Source organism: Trichoplax adhaerens, genomic scaffold (genome assembly GCF_000150275.1).
Source record: "Trichoplax adhaerens TRIADscaffold_4 genomic scaffold, whole genome shotgun sequence".
NCBI lineage: Eukaryota > Metazoa > Placozoa > Uniplacotomia > Trichoplacea > Trichoplacidae > Trichoplax > Trichoplax adhaerens.
In genome coordinates, this window is record NW_002060946.1 from 1,416,247 (window position 1) to 1,434,593 (window position 18,347).

The 18,347-nt window shown below is 32.9% G+C and overlaps 2 protein-coding genes across 2 annotated transcripts; both read right to left on the reverse strand.

Moving 5' to 3' along the window:
* Positions 1–5,511: 5,511 nt before the first annotated feature.
* Positions 5,512–10,660, reverse strand: TRIADDRAFT_55277 (uncharacterized protein; the record flags this gene model as incomplete). The annotated part of the gene is made up of 12 exons (XM_002111805.1): positions 5,512–5,868; positions 6,072–6,212; positions 6,548–6,610; positions 6,777–6,851; positions 6,977–7,092; positions 7,242–7,282; positions 7,488–7,626; positions 7,738–8,053; positions 8,144–8,246; positions 8,435–8,517; positions 8,644–9,425; positions 9,640–10,660. 12 exons carry the CDS (start codon positions 10,658–10,660, stop codon positions 5,512–5,514), a joined length of 3,237 nt encoding a protein of 1,078 aa, XP_002111841.1.
* A 532-nt stretch (positions 10,661–11,192) lies between these two features.
* Positions 11,193–15,497, reverse strand: TRIADDRAFT_55278 (uncharacterized protein; the record flags this gene model as incomplete). The annotated part of the gene is made up of 6 exons (XM_002111806.1): positions 11,193–12,803; positions 12,954–13,052; positions 13,260–13,316; positions 13,491–13,598; positions 13,769–13,917; positions 15,359–15,497. 6 exons carry the CDS (start codon positions 15,495–15,497, stop codon positions 11,193–11,195), a joined length of 2,163 nt encoding a protein of 720 aa, XP_002111842.1.
* Positions 15,498–18,347: the final 2,850 nt, after the last annotated feature.

The window sequence follows — 18,347 nt, forward strand, 5'->3', positions numbered from 1 at the left end:
TTAACCTATACTCATGTCATCAAGCGAATGATATGGTAGCCAAAGTCAATTTGCGTTGGCCTAATGAAAATTCGTCATTGTCTGAGATTCAGATATTTCATTCTCCTTAAATATAACAGTGTTTTTAACAGGTTGTTCGCTATCAGTTTTTACTATCCAGGATAGTAAATAGAGTATGTCGTCTTAATTAATGTTAGTGACTTTTAATCGCCTGCATTGGAATACCTGGTTTTATTAAATGATATACCGTCACTTTAAACTAACTAAGATATTATCTATTATAGAGCGTTGAATTGAGTATAATGCTAATACTTATTTTACACTTCGAAATTTTGTAGAAATAAGTCAACAAAATGCATGCATTAGAAGTACTTGATCAGTAGCCTATTTCGATGTGATTATTACTCAAACTGGCATTAGTTTCTCATTAGTTCTCACGTTCTGCCTTCTTGACTTGAATAACATATTTTTGCAAGGATAAACTAAAATTTGTCATATCAAGGACTAACTATTTCGTACAAATATTATAATCGAATAATATCAAATATAGAAACTATAGAATCTTTTTTCCAGCCAAACATTAGTAATAAAAAAAGACTTTGAATTGATCGCTAAAATTGTATTCATCATTGCTTCGATAGTCAAGTATTGGTTGTAAATTGATCTATTAGAATGAATCTCGTATGTATTCGTGATGTAAATTAATAATCAGCTCTAGGTTTAGTCTACTAAATTGATTTATAACATATTCTTTAGTCACGATTGAACAATACTTTTAATTAAAGAAACGATTTCCATTTTTCAAGGAAAAATATGTTTATGGTCATTGTATTGCATAAAGTAATGAAACAAGATTTGCTACTAGTTTTGTACAAATCTATGCAACAGATGCCATAAATATCGGTGATTAATTTAATACTGTGCACAAGTACAAAATGGTTTATTAAAGATTTAACTAAAACTTTACCTAAGGCTGTAATGGCCCAAGCGAGAAGTAAATATCTCAGCTTCATGCTTTGTTCTTCAACTATTTCTTCAATCACATGAAACTGATTCCTACGGAAAAACTCCTAGCCACTATTCGTTCTCTTTACTCAGCTTTAACTTTATTAAATATCACAATGAATTCAATCTTCAAATCAAGTTATCGCATGTTTAGCATGGCAAACCGATCCAGCAAACAGTCAATCTACTGTTCCGCCTCTAATGCCGAGGTATAGAGGCTACAATTGACCTTCAATCCTCTATGTGCATACCATAAGCATTTCTTTTTATTATAAAAATATTGATTTACATTAGAATGGACCTATACCGTACTCTTTATACTTATTTGCCATGCAAATGATTTTAATAATTATAATTAGCAACACAGTCAAGTAATACAAGAGGTCGTACTTGCTCGAAATTGCTCCAAACTTATGCCCCTTTATATTGGGTAATTTTATGTTATTTACAAGCATTACTTGTTCTTCTCGTATTATTTTGTTTCAAGTTTTTGAACTTTTTCTTGTGAATTTTATAATTATTTTTTGCCTTAAGCATACTAGAATACCTAATTCTTGTAACTAGATTTGTGTTATGTATAAATTCCTAGTAGTACATAACTTGAAACCGATTTATGACAGACATGTTGGTAAAGGTTTTGATAAGCAAATATGCAATATGACATGTAATATTAATCATCTTTCCTTCATTTTTCTTATTTGAATTGAATTCTTGAAAGTGTAGAAAAATTTTGGCACCTTCTGACAAAAATCAGCTAGATTCTCGCTCTTAAATTAGAGTGAAGATCACATTTGCTTTTCTATAATGACCTATTTCGTAAATGTAACAAGCATTCTAATTTAATTCACTTATCTATGAAATAATTCTTACTAGTCCTAATTTAATAAAAGATACTGTAAATAAACTATATAAGAATCATGTGATCGTTGCCTCATGCTGCTAAGGCTGTTGGCTATGCAGAGTAATTTCATTATATATAAATTACAACCACAAAGATACAACCGGAATTGCTTATCGACCTAGGCATCAGCATACAAAAGATTCTTTTTATAAATTGCTTTTGTGAATATTTTGGTGATTTGCAGCAGATTTTTGAGGTGGCTTAAAACCGCCGTTCATCAAGATCTATATATAGCTATCATTTGAAATTACTGAATAGAAGAATGAAATGCATGTAGTTTTCTAAAATTTCTCTACTGTAAATGATAACACAGTGGCACAATATACTATAGACAATTTGACGTGATTTGCGTAAAAGTTACATTAGAATTAATAGTAGTTATTCTGGTATCATTTAGTCGGTTTTAGTGTGTAATATACTGAGAATTATGAGTCTAGGCTATCGTGTAAGAACGTGATTAATTTTAGAAGTTACATTTCCGAGACTGGAATTTAACATAGCGTGGCCTAACATGACTATTTTTCCCGGTAAAAAGCTTACACAATCTCGTTTTAGCTGCGTACAAATTCCCATTGAACGAATAATTGAACAATTATTTGCTTTAAAATTGTAACTACCAGCAACATTTTAATTAGTATACGAGTATAGTAATAGCCCTTGATTTAAGTGCTGGTTCATATACAGGCGATTAAAGTGTTTCCGGATCCCGAGCATTACGCGTACTCATTGTGACGCATTAATGATATTAGCCGCTGGGTAAAGTAATTTCGTTCCTAAATTCCCTTGTAACTGGCAAAGACTTCTCATTTCATTTCTAATGCAAACTAAAGTAACTGCAATATTTCTCTTACAAGGATAAAAGTATATCCCATTTACGATTTGGATATCTATGGACTCTCGAGAACAGTAATTATAATTAATTAAAGGAGACGGTTTATGAAACCAAAGACGTATTCAAACACGTAATCAAGATGGACTTCGAACTTCGGTATACAGTGCAGACCACGGTATGGCTGAAGGGGCCACAACCGCATGATAGAACAGTATGCACATAAGATTGTCGATCCTATAATGAGAGTCTGTATATAATGTTCTTTATATTATTCAAACTATGTTGAAGATGTTTATGATATCAAGACATTAGAGCCATGCCGTCCCTGCTCTCCTACAGGCTGCACGCTGTGATTACCTATTAAAAATTTAAACTTCGCGTAAAAGGTTATGCAGTATTCTAGGTTGATGAGAACTCTATCGGCTCTTTGTAGTTCATTAAATTAAAATTAATTGAACATTAGAGAGTCAGAGACAGTACATTGTTGATTGCAATTTATGAAAGAAGAAAAGATAATTATAATCGAATCTTATTTGCAGTTCATAAGTGAGAATGCTAGTGCTAACTGCAAGGAACTTGTTTAGCAGACTGCAATATGCAGACCGTAAGAAGGTTATTGGAGAATTATCCGCAAACAAAAATAATCTCTCAAGAGACTTTGATAAACCGGCAATATCCTCAAATCCCAAAAGCTTCTACTGTACTCTCCAACTGAAAATTGCTGTCGTTACTGGTTCATTAATAACTGCATGCAATATACAGTAAGACGCTAACTGAATAGGCTGTTCTATTTCCTTGAAAATCAGATAATGGCTTCGCATCGGAGCTTGGCTTTTTCCCCAATCTTTTTTAGTTACTGTAGTAGCAAAGATCCTATTTGTGTTATATTAAAGCGAACTATTTTTATGGTCATTCTAGAACAGTAAAGACTTGCGCGTGCCTACGTCGCCTTGCGAGTATTGCTCATCTTTCATTTTAATGCAAAAAAAATTCTTGTTAATTATCCACTTTGATTCGATATTAGTCCAAAGTAGATTTTCACACCAACATTATGATCTATTATATGAACTATCAAATGCAAATTCGAAATTTTAGCTAAATAATCTCAACTGGATGGCCTTAATTTTAACAATGCCGATTCCAAAGCTTCTACGCATGTTCGAAATTATTCCTTTGTTCATATAAAGTAAAATAGCCCACAATTGGTGGTACGCCCTTGTAGCCTAATGGATAAGGCATCGGCCTCCTAAGCCGGGGATTGCGGGTTCGAGTCCCGTCAAGGGTAGATGTGGAAGAGATATTTTTTTCCTTATTACTAGTTTTCTGCTCATTAGCCAGAGATCGGGCAGTAAGAACGAAAGCAAGGTCATTTTTTCTTACCTTTACAAACTAGCCTTCTACAAGGCGTATAGTTGATTTGTATAATAAATAAAGTGGCGTAAATGATATTTCGCGGCATAGCCCATGCTTTAATCACAGAATATAAAATTTTAAATACTGTTCGGGTTTCTACGAGTATTTCAAGACAAATTCGACTCTGATATAGAATTAGCGTTCTATAATTTTTGTGGAACGGAAGCGATTGCTAAGTTAAATTTAATAGGCTAATAACAGCGGTACCTCTACTCTTGTGACATCAATGAAGATCTCTCATTTAATAAAACATAGGAAAGATAATAAATTTAAACAACGTATTCACACGTCGACTAACATTCCTCGTACTGTATCACCAAGCTCCTAATAATAGATTAAAAATTATTATAAGATTTTAGGTATATTAAAGAAGCCATACCGCAGTACAATCTATATCTAGCCGAACATAGTGTGGCTGCCATGCTATTTCATTAATGTATCTTCTCATTAATTAATTACTAACTGGAATATTATCAACCGCTGTTAACTTTGATCATGGACCGGTAGCATCATTTCTGAGGAGTCACTACATACTTTACGTAGTCTAAACATACTAGGATAAGCCAGGTGTATAGAATTTAACAACTAAAGCCGTTTCGAGTTCGGAGGGTAAAGTTTCCTAAGAAGAATGTACTGTGTAACTGAATTCGTATATTTGAAACACGTACCATAGTTTTTGAATTAACAGGTTCATAAGTTGTTCATTTTATTCTAATTGATAGTGGAATATAAATGTAGCTGTGTACAGTCATACAATGGTACGATTTAGTGATATTTCATTGGAATTAATCAACATAATGTAGCAATAGTTAACGAACTTAATAAAACGCCTATCAACAACGGCATTAAATAGACTGAGATCGTCTTTATTATGATCTGATGATTCATAAATCAAAGAGAAAGTATTAGATACTGGCTGAAGCATTTATTCATAAATTGCCTCACGGAGGCATTCTTTTACAATTTGGTATCATGTTTTATTACTTTAGGCAGTAAAATGTTAATAAATACGTAAGACTAAAAGTTATTCAACTTTAAATGTTTCGAAAACTAATATAAAATATCTATGTTTGCATAGGCGTTTTGAAAAAGAATACTTTAGGAGTCATACAGATCGGCTAAGTCCATCAGTATTGCAATGATGACATCGAATCGAGATAGTGGTGCTTTATCAATTAAAATTATAATCTATAGGCATTATTTTACCTAACTGCAAATTTGGCAAATATTACAATTTTAATATTACTGCAGTTCTGATTATAAATGTACTATATCAGGCAATGAATTATACGAATACACTAATGCTAGCTTCCATATAGCGTAAACTAAGTACCAGTAGATGGCTGCAGCATTAAAATCATTAATCGTCTTCATCGTTATCATCTTCACTACTGCTCTCAATGTAAGAGTTATAATCAAAGCTTCCAGTCATAATTTCAAGTAAAACGGAATGTTTACCGGACTCATTCGGCTCTCCAGGATTTAAAAAGTTTTGCCTATTTTCAGTATTTGTAACGATCAATGGCTTTATTAATTTCTCCTTGATGTATATTTCTGCGGGTGGAATACGTGGCTTGAAATATCTTGCGGCATGAATTTCAACTGGGTTAATTTGATGGAGATAATCACTTGATAAACTAGCTAATGGCTCGTTGCATATTTTATGATGCAATACAAAGAATAGTGGTAAGTAAGCGGCATAGTTGATAAAGGAAATCTGTAACAATGTTGAAAAGCAGCAATGTTATATTACTAAATCTTATCGTTTTATGGCTAGGTTTGTAAATATAAGATACTATCAGATGTGCATTAAGTTTAAGACGGTATATTACGCTGGTAACCTATTACTATCATAACAATATAATGATAATCTTAAAATGTAGTAAAATAAATTACGACACGCTATTATCATAAACGAACCAAGTTTTCTTCATTCGGTAGCATTGAATTGATAATGTAATTCTCTTGCGCTTTAGATAATCCTCCAGCTTTCAGTTCAATTCGCAAGGTATCAGCAGGAATGTAGTATCCGTTGTCATCGTTATTGCAATAAAACATTCTCTGTTGTGATAAAATGTTAATTTAAGTGTTAATTCAACAGCAGTTATCATTATACGAACTAATTTATGTAACTGTGTCTGTGAACAATAGATTCAGGTATTACTTTAAATTGCATAAGTTTAGCCTCCAACGGAACAAGGTTCAGCAATTTCAGTATATTTTGAAGTTCAGGTCTAGATTGTAAAAATAATTCGTTAGGACTTTATTTGAAAACAAATGTGACAGATTTATTCCTGCTGAAGGCTATATAGGATTTCTTATCACTACGGAATAGTAGATAGTATAGAGCTCTTTCAATATCAGATTGCATACTCCATAGCGGTAACTCTTTCTACCAGTGCAGCACAAACACAAAATAGTTTGAAATCTATTTCGGACAACCTTTCCATTTCCAATACCTGTTAAAGAATGATAAGAAATCATTACAGTATAACTTTCTCTGTAAATTTCTTAATGAAAATAGATTTATTGAAAAGAGGTGATTGCATAAAATTTTTATCATCATTTTTTGATAGCAATCTTCAATAAGTAATACAGTTTGTATAAGAACATTTCATGGCCTACCTTCAAGACGTAAGTTAATTGTGAGTGAGTTACTGAAGATAAAGTTGGTATCATTTTTAGGGCAGAGCCGATAGTCTTAAATACAATAATTATTACGTTAGATTCTGTCACATCATTAACCATGATATATCACCATTCTAAATACTATAGCTATTCAATTTATTATATTTACGTTATGGTAAGATCATTATGTAGCTTACTTCAGCGGCGATATAACCGTCTTCATCTCTATCATGCAATGCAAATGCAGCTGCGTATACATGAATATTCTTTTTGTTGACCAAATGGAAGTAATTGAGAATATCAATTGAAGGATCTAGTGGATAATTAGTGAAACGATTAAACGAGTTAATAGATATTAGAACATTTCACAGCAGAATGCCGATAATTATATAAACTATGGCGACTCGAATTAAAATAGCATCTCAATATTAGTATAAAGTAATTACTTTATTTTCAATTTACCTAAATTTTTAGCAAAGAGATGCTGTTCAGCCTTAGCTTCCCTATAAGTATTAATGATAATAGATTAAATATTAGCTATCAAGACGAAATTATGTGCAAGAATTTGATTAAAAAGTACTGAAGCAGTAATACATGATAAAAATAAAATTTTTACTTTATATGTAGTAGATAATATAGTTAGATTGCTCTACAGTTATTTCCTGATAACTAATCAGTAGTGTTGGTACATTGGCCGTTAAAAATTACTTAATAATGCTTTTGCTTCGGGCTTTGATATAGGCTAAATGCTTTTGTTTACGTTCACGAATCTTTGCATTACGTCTTTCTGCCGCACTCCCTGTTTTTCTGTTGCTTTTGCGAAGTTTAACCTTTTCCGTAAACGTTTCTATGATAGTAATTACATTTTAAGCATCTATTTATAATTTCATTCCCTTCACTTCAATTCATAACCCTTGAAAGAAATATATATTTAGAATTATAATTCTGGCTTTCAAACCTCTTGAGATTGCTTCTTCCGTAGCTGGCGATCCTTCTCTACTAGCAGAACCTATATCGGCAACCTCCTGCGATGGCATCATCGCATCCCTTTCAACAAAGTTATCGACTATTTCTTCCACAGCGGATAATATCTCTTCACCATCAAATGAGACTGAACTTTCTTTCCTTGTTGCACTATCTACTACCCTAACATAGCTAGATTCACTACTATTACCACCTTCGCTAGCTAGTTCGGCCAAGGATAAAACGCTACTCTGACTAAGTGATGACTCGGTATATTTTCTGTAATTGGATACCTTTATGTCAGATTCAGACTAATTAGAAAAAGGAATTATTTTTAGATGATTTAAAACATTGAATTGCCATCGATTTTATTTAATAAGTGATCTTTCTATGATGATTACCTTCTGCTGTCGTATGACTGGACTTTCTTTCTTTACTATCGACGTTCTGAAGGAATCTTCGCTGGCCGTACGCTTTTGCATGTCTCTCTTTTTTTCCGTAGACCTATTTATTAAAGACAAATAAGATGTAGCTATAACACTTCCCATGGATGATTTGTATAATTGATCCACAAATTTATCATAAATGGATGGATATCAAATTTATACATAGCACTGATTTTGGACTCAGATATTAATTTATTTTATTTTATAACAGCACAGCACTATAACATGATGATATATTCACTTTACCTTTCAGAAATTGATTTTATAGCATCCGTTTCCATATTTTTACTTTGTTCAGTATACAATGCTTCGTATTGCTTTAAAATATCCTTTACAAGATGTAGAGCATGCAGAATCAAATACTTAACACTTTAGTTCATGTCAATAAACTTGATTTAATTATTATATTAAGAATATCGACATTATTACTGTCACAAAACCGGTCAAAATCTTACTTGGATCTCATCAACATCGACGTGATTTTCATCCTCATCATTGGTTTGTGATTCTGCTGAGTCGGCTACAATAACCCAGTAATCCAGACTTAGCCTTTTCTCGACTGATTCACTTGCTACACTAGGCTGTCTTGGCCGTATAGATGATAGACGGCGATCTCTTACTTTATTTAAATCGATTGAATCTTTATGTTGTTCTCTGATGATAATAGATGATTCTTTACTTTCGTCTGGGCTACCATCTATAAATTTTTGACCGATTACCTCTAATTCTTCCTTTAATGTCACACTGTCTTGTGATAAAAATAATTCGCTGAGATTAAAATCAGAATTATTTAAACTGCTTTTGCTGTCACTTAGCTTGCTATCAACTCGACTAGTAGCACGCTGTGTGGGCACTTTTTCGCCCATTTCAGTCGTATTTACTTGATAATCTGGACCATCCTCATGACTGATATAACTGCTTTCAACTTCCACCTCTAACGATTGTTCGTATAACTGGTGTGATTTAATAGCCTCTAAAATAGATATTTTATTGGCTGAAATACTTTCACTATGGCCTTCTGAAACATTATGATCCGTCTTATCATGGCCTAGTGGATGTTTCGCTAAAGCAAGACTAATATCGTGCAATGGGTCAGATATTTCTTCTTGAAAATGATGTGTTGATATGGTGCTTTCCAATTCATCTTCTTGCTTATTATTCTCGTTTTGTAGCTGACTTATTCTCCTTTCAGGTATCGCTTGTAGATTAGGAAACGATCTTGATATTGTATTACGACCTAATAATAGATTTTAATACCAAAATCATTTCAAAATGTCAATTCTTGATCAAGCATGAAATAGAAATTATCGACGAATGTAAAAAATAAAGGCCACCAAACGCAGATGTAAATTGTATTAACCTGAATATAAGGCAATTAACTAGTAATCAGCGAAATCATGCATTCCTATTGATAGCAAAGGTTTGCCAGAAATTACCCCTAGAAAACTTACGTCGATAATTGATCCTATCATTGATCGGCTTTTGAAAAGGCTTTGGTATAACTTTTTTTTCTGGAATAAAATCGCTAACTAAATCGCCATTATAAGCTTTATTCAACCACATACGATTACCACTCGATGATTCGACCAGTGGAATATCGCTTAGGCTAACTGTTGGTACACTGGCTTGAGTTGGCAATTCAGTATTTTGATCCTCGCCTTCATCAGCAACTGGCGATTTCTCTTTCTGTTCCTCTTCCGATTCCTTATCTGGCTCGACAGATAGCCATAATCGGTAAAAATACCGTCTTCTTCTTTTAATGCTATCACAATTCCCTCTCTCTGGCCGCCTACCACGATTCTTCTTGACGGCAACTGGAGCAGCAGCTAAGCCTACACTGCCTTCTAGTATACCAGCTTTGCGTGAAATAAATTTGCTTTCCTGAATGATATCCTGTGGTATAGAAACATCAGAATCGAAAGATTCCACGCTGGATAAATCAGAATCCACATAATCACATTCAGATGAACTATCTTTTGTTTTACGCTCGTTCATAATGTGCTTTTTATACTTTCTATTTAATAGGATTCTCTCTTTAGCTGCTTGAAGTTTACGTCGACGACGTTCTTCTGCAGTAATTTTATGATTGATATGGATCAAGTCGGACCATTTTTTCATATGACCTTCTTTACCGGTCAAAATATATTCCACGTCGCAAAGTTTGGCTATAATTTCCCATTCTTTATCTTTGTATGGATCGACTTGATTTAGATGGGTTGGTGAATATATATTGCGAGGCTCTACTGTATCACTTTTTTCCAGCAATAATTCATCATAATACGATCTTGGTGGGCCAGACCATAAGTCATGGTTGTTTAGGAAGTAAGGAGAAATGTTACCATCATCAGCAATGTCCATTTCAAAATCAGTAGGGATCGAATCGGATAACAGGCTACCAATACTAGCCCTTTTAACTCCTTGTGGTTCTACAGTTTCCGATGTTATCCTCTGACCAGATGATCGAATAGGCATTATTTCAGAAGCTAGTGCAAGTAGAGAATGATTTTTAATTTACCTACTATTGAAATCTGATTGCAATCCCTATATTGCAAATAGAGCAGTAATTGCGATAGCTTTTAAATTGCAAAGGATAAAATTGATGATATGAGTATTTATAATTTACGGTTCAATTTTACTATGACTGTGACATCGGTACTGGGCAACTGTGCAACGGTGCAACTATGTATGAGCAAAGTATAATATGCTGCTTTGGATTAATTGTCACGAGTATAAATTATCTTTTAGATCTTGTTAAAATATTTTTTTATATTTATTTCATTTAATTAAAAAGAACCGAATTCTTATGCAGTTATTTACTCTTTAATCAATCAATGAAATATGATATATATTATACCCTTGATTACAAAACGACTATCACAATAGAGATGATCAGTTATTGGACATCCAGAAAGGCATTACACCTGTGCATTGCTATAAATCGACCCTAATCACTAATTATATCGTAATTATTTATTTGTCTTGGTTAACAAGCAGAGTGGGTTGCTTAAGTTACGATCTCACCTGATTTCAGTTGGCTTAATCTTTTGCTCTTGACGCTTTCTGTTTCAGTATCCGTACCATATAAATAGGCATTAAGTTCTGGATCGCTACTACTGCTGTTAAAAATTTCTTGCATCATTTCTCTTCTCTTACGATATCTTTCAAATCTCCTCTTCTTGCTTTTCCAGCCTTTTTTGGTTTCATCCAGACTATTATTATGATTGTTAGTAGCTTCTTTTTGGATGTAACTTTGGACCTCATCTCTTGAATACTTTCCATCCTTCTTACCATCTACCTGCTTCTCTTGTGATTCTGGCTGAAATAAAGCTACTTGTGTCTTAGGTTGTCTTTTCCTGATATGTGTAGCTAGTTTTATTGGTGGTCTACGCTCAATTTTCAATTTTGCAGCATTTTCTTCCTTGCCTGATGATTTTGTCGCAGACTTTTCTAAAGTAGCAACTGCTTTCTTTATTTTTACGATATCTTTATAATTTTTGTTACGATCATCAGACGATTGTCGATCATCGAAATTTGATGACGAGGAACGAATTGGCTGATCTTCTAGTTCACTGCTCTCATCACCGCTCTTAAAATTAGATTTAAAATTAAACATGACACTCCGAGATTCTAATTTTTTCCCTTCTATACTTTTTAGTGGATGTTCCTTTAGGATTACAGGTAATCGATCAATGAGCTTGGTAACCGTAGCAGCTTCTTCTCTTATCTTATGCCTATTTTTGACGGCCGTCAAATGTAAATGTTTCGATGTCTCTATCGCTAAATCATTTTGTTTCTGTTTGTAATTAAACTTTCTTCTTTTCGATCGTTTACGTCCTTTCTTATGAAGCAATTCTTCTTCAGCAGCAGCGGCATTTTTAAGTAGTTTATTATATATATTCCAAATTGTCATTTTAAATCCACGAGATGAAATGTTCACAGGATCTTTTTCTACGCCTCTTTTATGATAGGATCGACCTACACTGATAGCACTTTCAGTTGCTGCTTTATTTGCTACACTTATTGCTGTACTAGGGGCTGTACTTGTGACTGATTTAGCTTCGTCATTACTATCACTGGAGTTTCCATCTAAGCTACCAGTGAGAGATATTCTACGTGCAATTAGTCGTTGTCGTTGTTTTAGCAATTTCATAAATTTACGACTTATACCGGGTTGATTTTTAGTCCGACGAATAATTTTCTTCTTATTAGGTCGTCGAAAATGTCGTATTTTCCTAATGTCAGCTAAAAGTATCTCTTCAGCTGTCGTTATCTTACGCCTACCACAACTACATGGACACACATGATTATCAGCTAATTCTTTCTCTAACCACTGCTTTTGGTGATCATATCGGCGTCGTCTATATTCATAATTTTGCATAAAATTGGAGCTGAGGCGTTCTACTTTATCGGCAGCTTTACTATAAAGCAAAGTGTTACAATTGTTTAAATCGTATCTTTCCCCCGAGCTATGACCAGAATCAATATCATCTTTTTGGTTTAAATCTTGATTTTGATCCATATAGACATTTTTAGAGAATTCTTCTTCAACGTATTTTTTCAAGTATTCAGTATTTTCTATGATTGCTGATAAGCTAATATTAACATCAGTCATGTCCTAGAGAAGTATTATTGAACTCTTATAATGAAAATATTTAATCTATAAATTTTTCAGTTGTCAAAATATTTGATACTTCAAGATTCCTTACTAGTAAAATAATAATGTACCGTAGCTTATCGCTTTTCTTTGAATGATACTTATACTTACATCAAATTTGAGTTTATTAATTTTAACAGCCTGTCTGTTCTGAACAGAAAAATCATCTTGAAGTGGCGATTGCTTATCGTCAGTTGTTGAGTATAGATCCTATATCATAAGAATTTTTCTAAGTTTCAACTAAGCTACTATAAATTAATCAATTGAAACTGTTAAATTGATATTAGCTAATTCCTCGAAGTTAAGATAGACAGTAGCATTTTTTATTGTAAGGATTTAAAAATAGAGAAAAGTGATCATCTTTGTGGATTTTTTCACTAATGGAGGTGGTTTATATGATATAGCATTGAACTTCACCTTAACGTTAGTGTTGTCCCTTTCGCGAGATTGACAATACTTGCAAAGTCCTTTTGGCTAAGATTAAAAATAATGGCCCAGCATTAGATTTACTATTTTTATCTTTACACATTCGATACAGTCTTTATTACTTCAAAGCTATTTCATTATTTCGTATCCGTTACTCTATTCTATATATCTATGTATAATTAAAATCAATGTATGAGCATAAACATACAATATCTAACTTACGTGTATTTTCCTATCACGAACATCTGAAGACGATCTCAGTCTCTTCATATATGGTGGTGCTTGGATCATATTGAAATATTGTGAATATACTTGATTTGATTCGTTTTGCTATGGTCGAACATAGTAAAGGTTAAATAAATTAATTATCTAAATGGCACCGAAGGATATTATGGAGATTTCATTCTACGAGAAGTTGAATTAATTTTTGTAAAGTTAAAATTCTTACTCTAATTTGCAGTTATTGCAAACTGCATCTTGTAAATGTACGGTAATCTTACCAGGAAAGCATGTTGTCCTTGTAATGAAGGTAGTTTATGCTTAAGTATTTGTAAGTAATACTTTTCACGCCAAAACCGAATGTTTTCGTAGAGATTTCTAACATTTCTGTTTTCATTTCTAGGGCTGTCATTATTAACAGACTGTTGTTCTAAATTATAATGTAGGTAATAGTTAGAATTGCGCAACACACACTACTTTACTTTTATTAAGAATATCGTGTATTTCTTACTATCGTGAAAAAATCAAAGCTACATGCTCAGTCAAACAGTACAAGAGTCCCTATATCAACGGCAGTCTACTATAAAGTTTTCTTTTAGACCATTCAATCTTGTTACGGATAACTGTCATCGTTGGTGCTGAATTTTATTTCAGATCACGTAGGTCTCAATACTAATATCTATGTTTAAGTACGGCGTATTTAAATATAAATATACTATTCTTAATAATTTCGACCTTAAAAATCTTTTCAAGCGCTCAGATGAGTATCTGCTCGAGCGTTTGAAAGCTTACTACTGTACTTCAAAGTTAACGTACTATGTTCTGTATAGGTATATTTCAGAATTGATGAAATAATTATTCAATTTGATGCAGTAGCTAGTGAATAATAGTTTTAACATAAAAAAATCTCTCTTTACCTTAATTGTTCTTGTACAATCAACTAGGGTTTTAATTTATGTTACCAAATCTAGTATTTACCGTACTTTCTCGAGCATAGAACTGATTTATTAGATGATATTGCAGCGAAAGTATTCGCTTCCAATAAAAAGTATTTATTTAGTACTATACAGTACGGTTGTTAGTAAATAATTATTCTTAAATTTAGATCATTCTATTACTTTGATACACACTAAGTGAATAAAGCACTCTCAGTTATGCCAATAGGTCTAGCTTTGAAAAGTTTGAATGCTTAACTGTTCCTATTAAGCTAGAATGCCCTCGTGTGTACGAGTATTTCGATCATGGATAGAGTCAATCTTTTTCGTCCTTTTATCAAATGTATCCGTTTTATAGCGGTTTAGATATAAACACATCAGTAAGCAGGATGTCTCTAAATACTACTATGTAAGTAAATTGCGTTGAAAACGACCCATAAATTATAATTTAAAAATCCAGTATTGCTATGATTAGTCAATTCATCCATTTAGTTAATTTAATACGATGCATTTCAAATTTATAAAGCCGTATCTTAGCAACCGCATGGGAATAACTGGATAGCAAAATGATAAAATGTAGGGTAATAGCTGAATTGAAATGGCCGTAATATGAGTAAATAAAATGATTAACAAATATTGAGTAATTCAACTTTAAAGTACTTCATGTCCAATATCAAATCTAAATACCAAGTTAAACTAGCTAATAAGTAAATATTAATATGAATCATTTTTCAGAATAAGAAAACACTTGCCATGAATGTTTGGAAATTTTGCTGATGTTAATGTTATTGGTGGATTGCGATCTCGTGCATCTGTAGCTTAAAATAGTATATCAAATATTGAAGTGAGAGATGAGAGACAATTATTGAATCTGTATTATAATGTGAAATTTAAGCCCTGTGAAAGGTACAACACTTCAAACCATTACTTAATTACCGTTGATTCTTGGGAATGTAGTCAGTGTAGGAGATGGAGGAGAACTTTGAAAACGGATATGTTCACTTGACTTAGAAGGCAGTGGAGGTAGTTTAACATTTATGTCCTCACGCTTGCTACGATATAATGTTTGGTGCATTATGTCCGATCTAACTTAATTTCAAAGGTTAATAACGTAAGAGCATTCTTATTTTTCGAGAAAATTGAAAGTTTGAACGAATTCCAAGTGGGCAAAATAATAACATAACAAAGTTTCTTCCTATTTTATGTAGTTAAAATTTCACTGTACTTACATTATATGTAGTAGCCCTTAAGTTATCAGGCTAGAATTGCAATAGTTACCATATCGTTTTTAAGAAATATTTGAGATTAATTTCTTAACAATGACCTTTAACAAATCGGAGTTTAGATATCCTAGCAATCACGCCAAAACATTGACAAGCTAGAAACGGTATCATACCTGATAAAAATCAGTTCCAAAATTGCCACTATCGATAATTATGGGTAAAACTTATAACTGTAGTTACGATACTAATTTTCGTTTCATCTCCTAAGTAGTATCTTTATATTGATCCAAGAAATGCTAATGTCGTGGTAATAAATGGTAGGAAACTTTATTGGTATTCTACGTCAAAACAACAGCGCACAAAGCCATATTCTGCATTGTTTGAGGACTATGGGCAAAAATCATACGAATTATTAATATCTATTGTTGAAGAGTACAATTATTTCTGTTCTGTCCACCTGCGATTTGAATGTAATAATGTGTGGAGACTAGTTATTAAGAAAGGTATAAAACAATTTTGTATAACAAAATTAAATAAACTAATTCATTTTCTATGAGGGTGTTTAGAAGAATTGATAGTAGTGGTTATAGATTATATAGCGTAGTAATTATTATGCTTGCATCGATAACTTTTATCGCGATTATTGTCGTATATTAATATAAGGAAATGACGCTGGGATGGCTTGATTAATGCTATAATATGATGATGTAATTACAAGCACATGATACATAGACAGAATCGCAAAGCTTTATATTACCAAATGACTAATTGATTACCGTGGTATACATGTACATTATTGATTTCTGACTCTAGGCAACAAAGTAAATCTATTGAATATAATTTTAAGGATAAATTGTTCGCTTAGCTACTATTGTTAGAACGTACCGTGATGACAATAGGTATTCACTAAAAATGTTTTTAATTTAATACCGACAACAGTAATCACGCTAATATCGCAATTGTGCAGCACTTAGTGAATCTCATTGTTATTAGTTAACGGAAAAGATTTTATTTTTAGTTGTGCGCAAAGTACATTTAATTGTATAGTCTTACTGGCTGATTGTATTAACGCATCCCTTTATCGTTCTACTAACACCTATACTTGTATAGTCTATTAATATAACGATTAAAAGCTAAATACTCAATACCATCATGGATAAAAATAATATCAGGATGAAATTTCATGGCATATTCATTGACAAATTTAGGGCTACTTTGATCAATGTTTTGAAGACGTTCAATTTCGTCAAGCCTTAAGAGGCTATTCAGAGGATATACGTAAAATAATGTGTTGGTACGAATGCTTACTTTCATTACGTATTCATTTCAAGCGCCTGCAGATCAATACATACCGTAAATATTTTTGACTGTAGAATGTTATTACGCTTGACCTGTAATGGTGGGACCGATGTCTTGATATAGTATATGTATAATTATCGTGGCCGAAAGGGGCTAGTAACGAAACATGTTTGTATTTACGAACGAGTCTATTATGAAATTAAGTCAATTAGGATGGAAATGTTATTAATTGCTCGTATCTAGTACTTGTCAATGCAAACTGATTTGTTCGGTGATAGCGATGTTCGCTTTAAGTATTTGTAATTTTTTTTATAACTATTATAAGGTCGTTAAGAATGAGTAATTCCTATGCTACTTTTGAGATAGTTGTATCATTAAAATGTCTGTAGTGTTTTTAATGCTTTAATTGATGACTTTGTCTGTTGTCTACGAGTAAAGTCATATCCAAGAGACACCTGAGATATGCAAATATACATACTGTACTTGATTCTAATATAGCAACGAATACGTCTATGCGTACATGTAGTAACTTACTATAGGGGAGTTTTTGATACTCGTACGTATTATGGCATTTTAGATGTTCTGCTCATAAGTTTGTGTTATTGATCGAGTAAAGCCGCAGCAAGAATAAGTATACCTATATTAGTAAACTTTTACCGCATTTATTTCTTGAAAATGAGGGAAATTATGACGCGATATTATTGCCACTTTAGAGTTTACGTGTAGTGGCCTCAATATTTGGTAATATTACATAACGTTGCCTACAACAACAATCATGTTTGAGTTGGGTCATCGAGTGACAAAATAGGCTATTAGTAAGAACCATTTTTAATTTCGATATTTATCTTCAGCTTGGCTATCTGTTTGATTTTGTTATAAGAATGTCTTCTCTTGAAAGTTCCAGTCTAGATCGTATATTCTAGCAGGGTACGATGTTGGCTATTGGAATTTTCTTTGAATGATGACCTTAGCTGTATCGTCTATGTTCTCGTTATAGTCTGTTTTGAAAAGCTGCTGCATGACCGTATGGTCTGACCATACTGTCCAGTACTGTATGCTAGAATTTCTTTCAAATTTGTTGCCTGTAGGAAGACTGCAGCTGGCTAGAACATTAGCCGCTATTAACACGAGCACCGTATCGATTTAAAATTACGTAATACGAGATTGCTAAAGTACTCTTTGCTCTGGAGACATTAAACCCTTGAATTCATCAAGCCCCGGTTCTCCATCCAATTCCATTGTTGATTTACTGCTTATGTTGCATATTATACATTGCTCAATGACGCATTTAGTCCAATCAACCATTACTATGAATGCATGCCATCTTACAGCATTGCTTAGCATTAATTTTGTCATGCAGATGCAATCCAGCTGCGATAGACCAAAGCTCCTTCTGCAGTGAG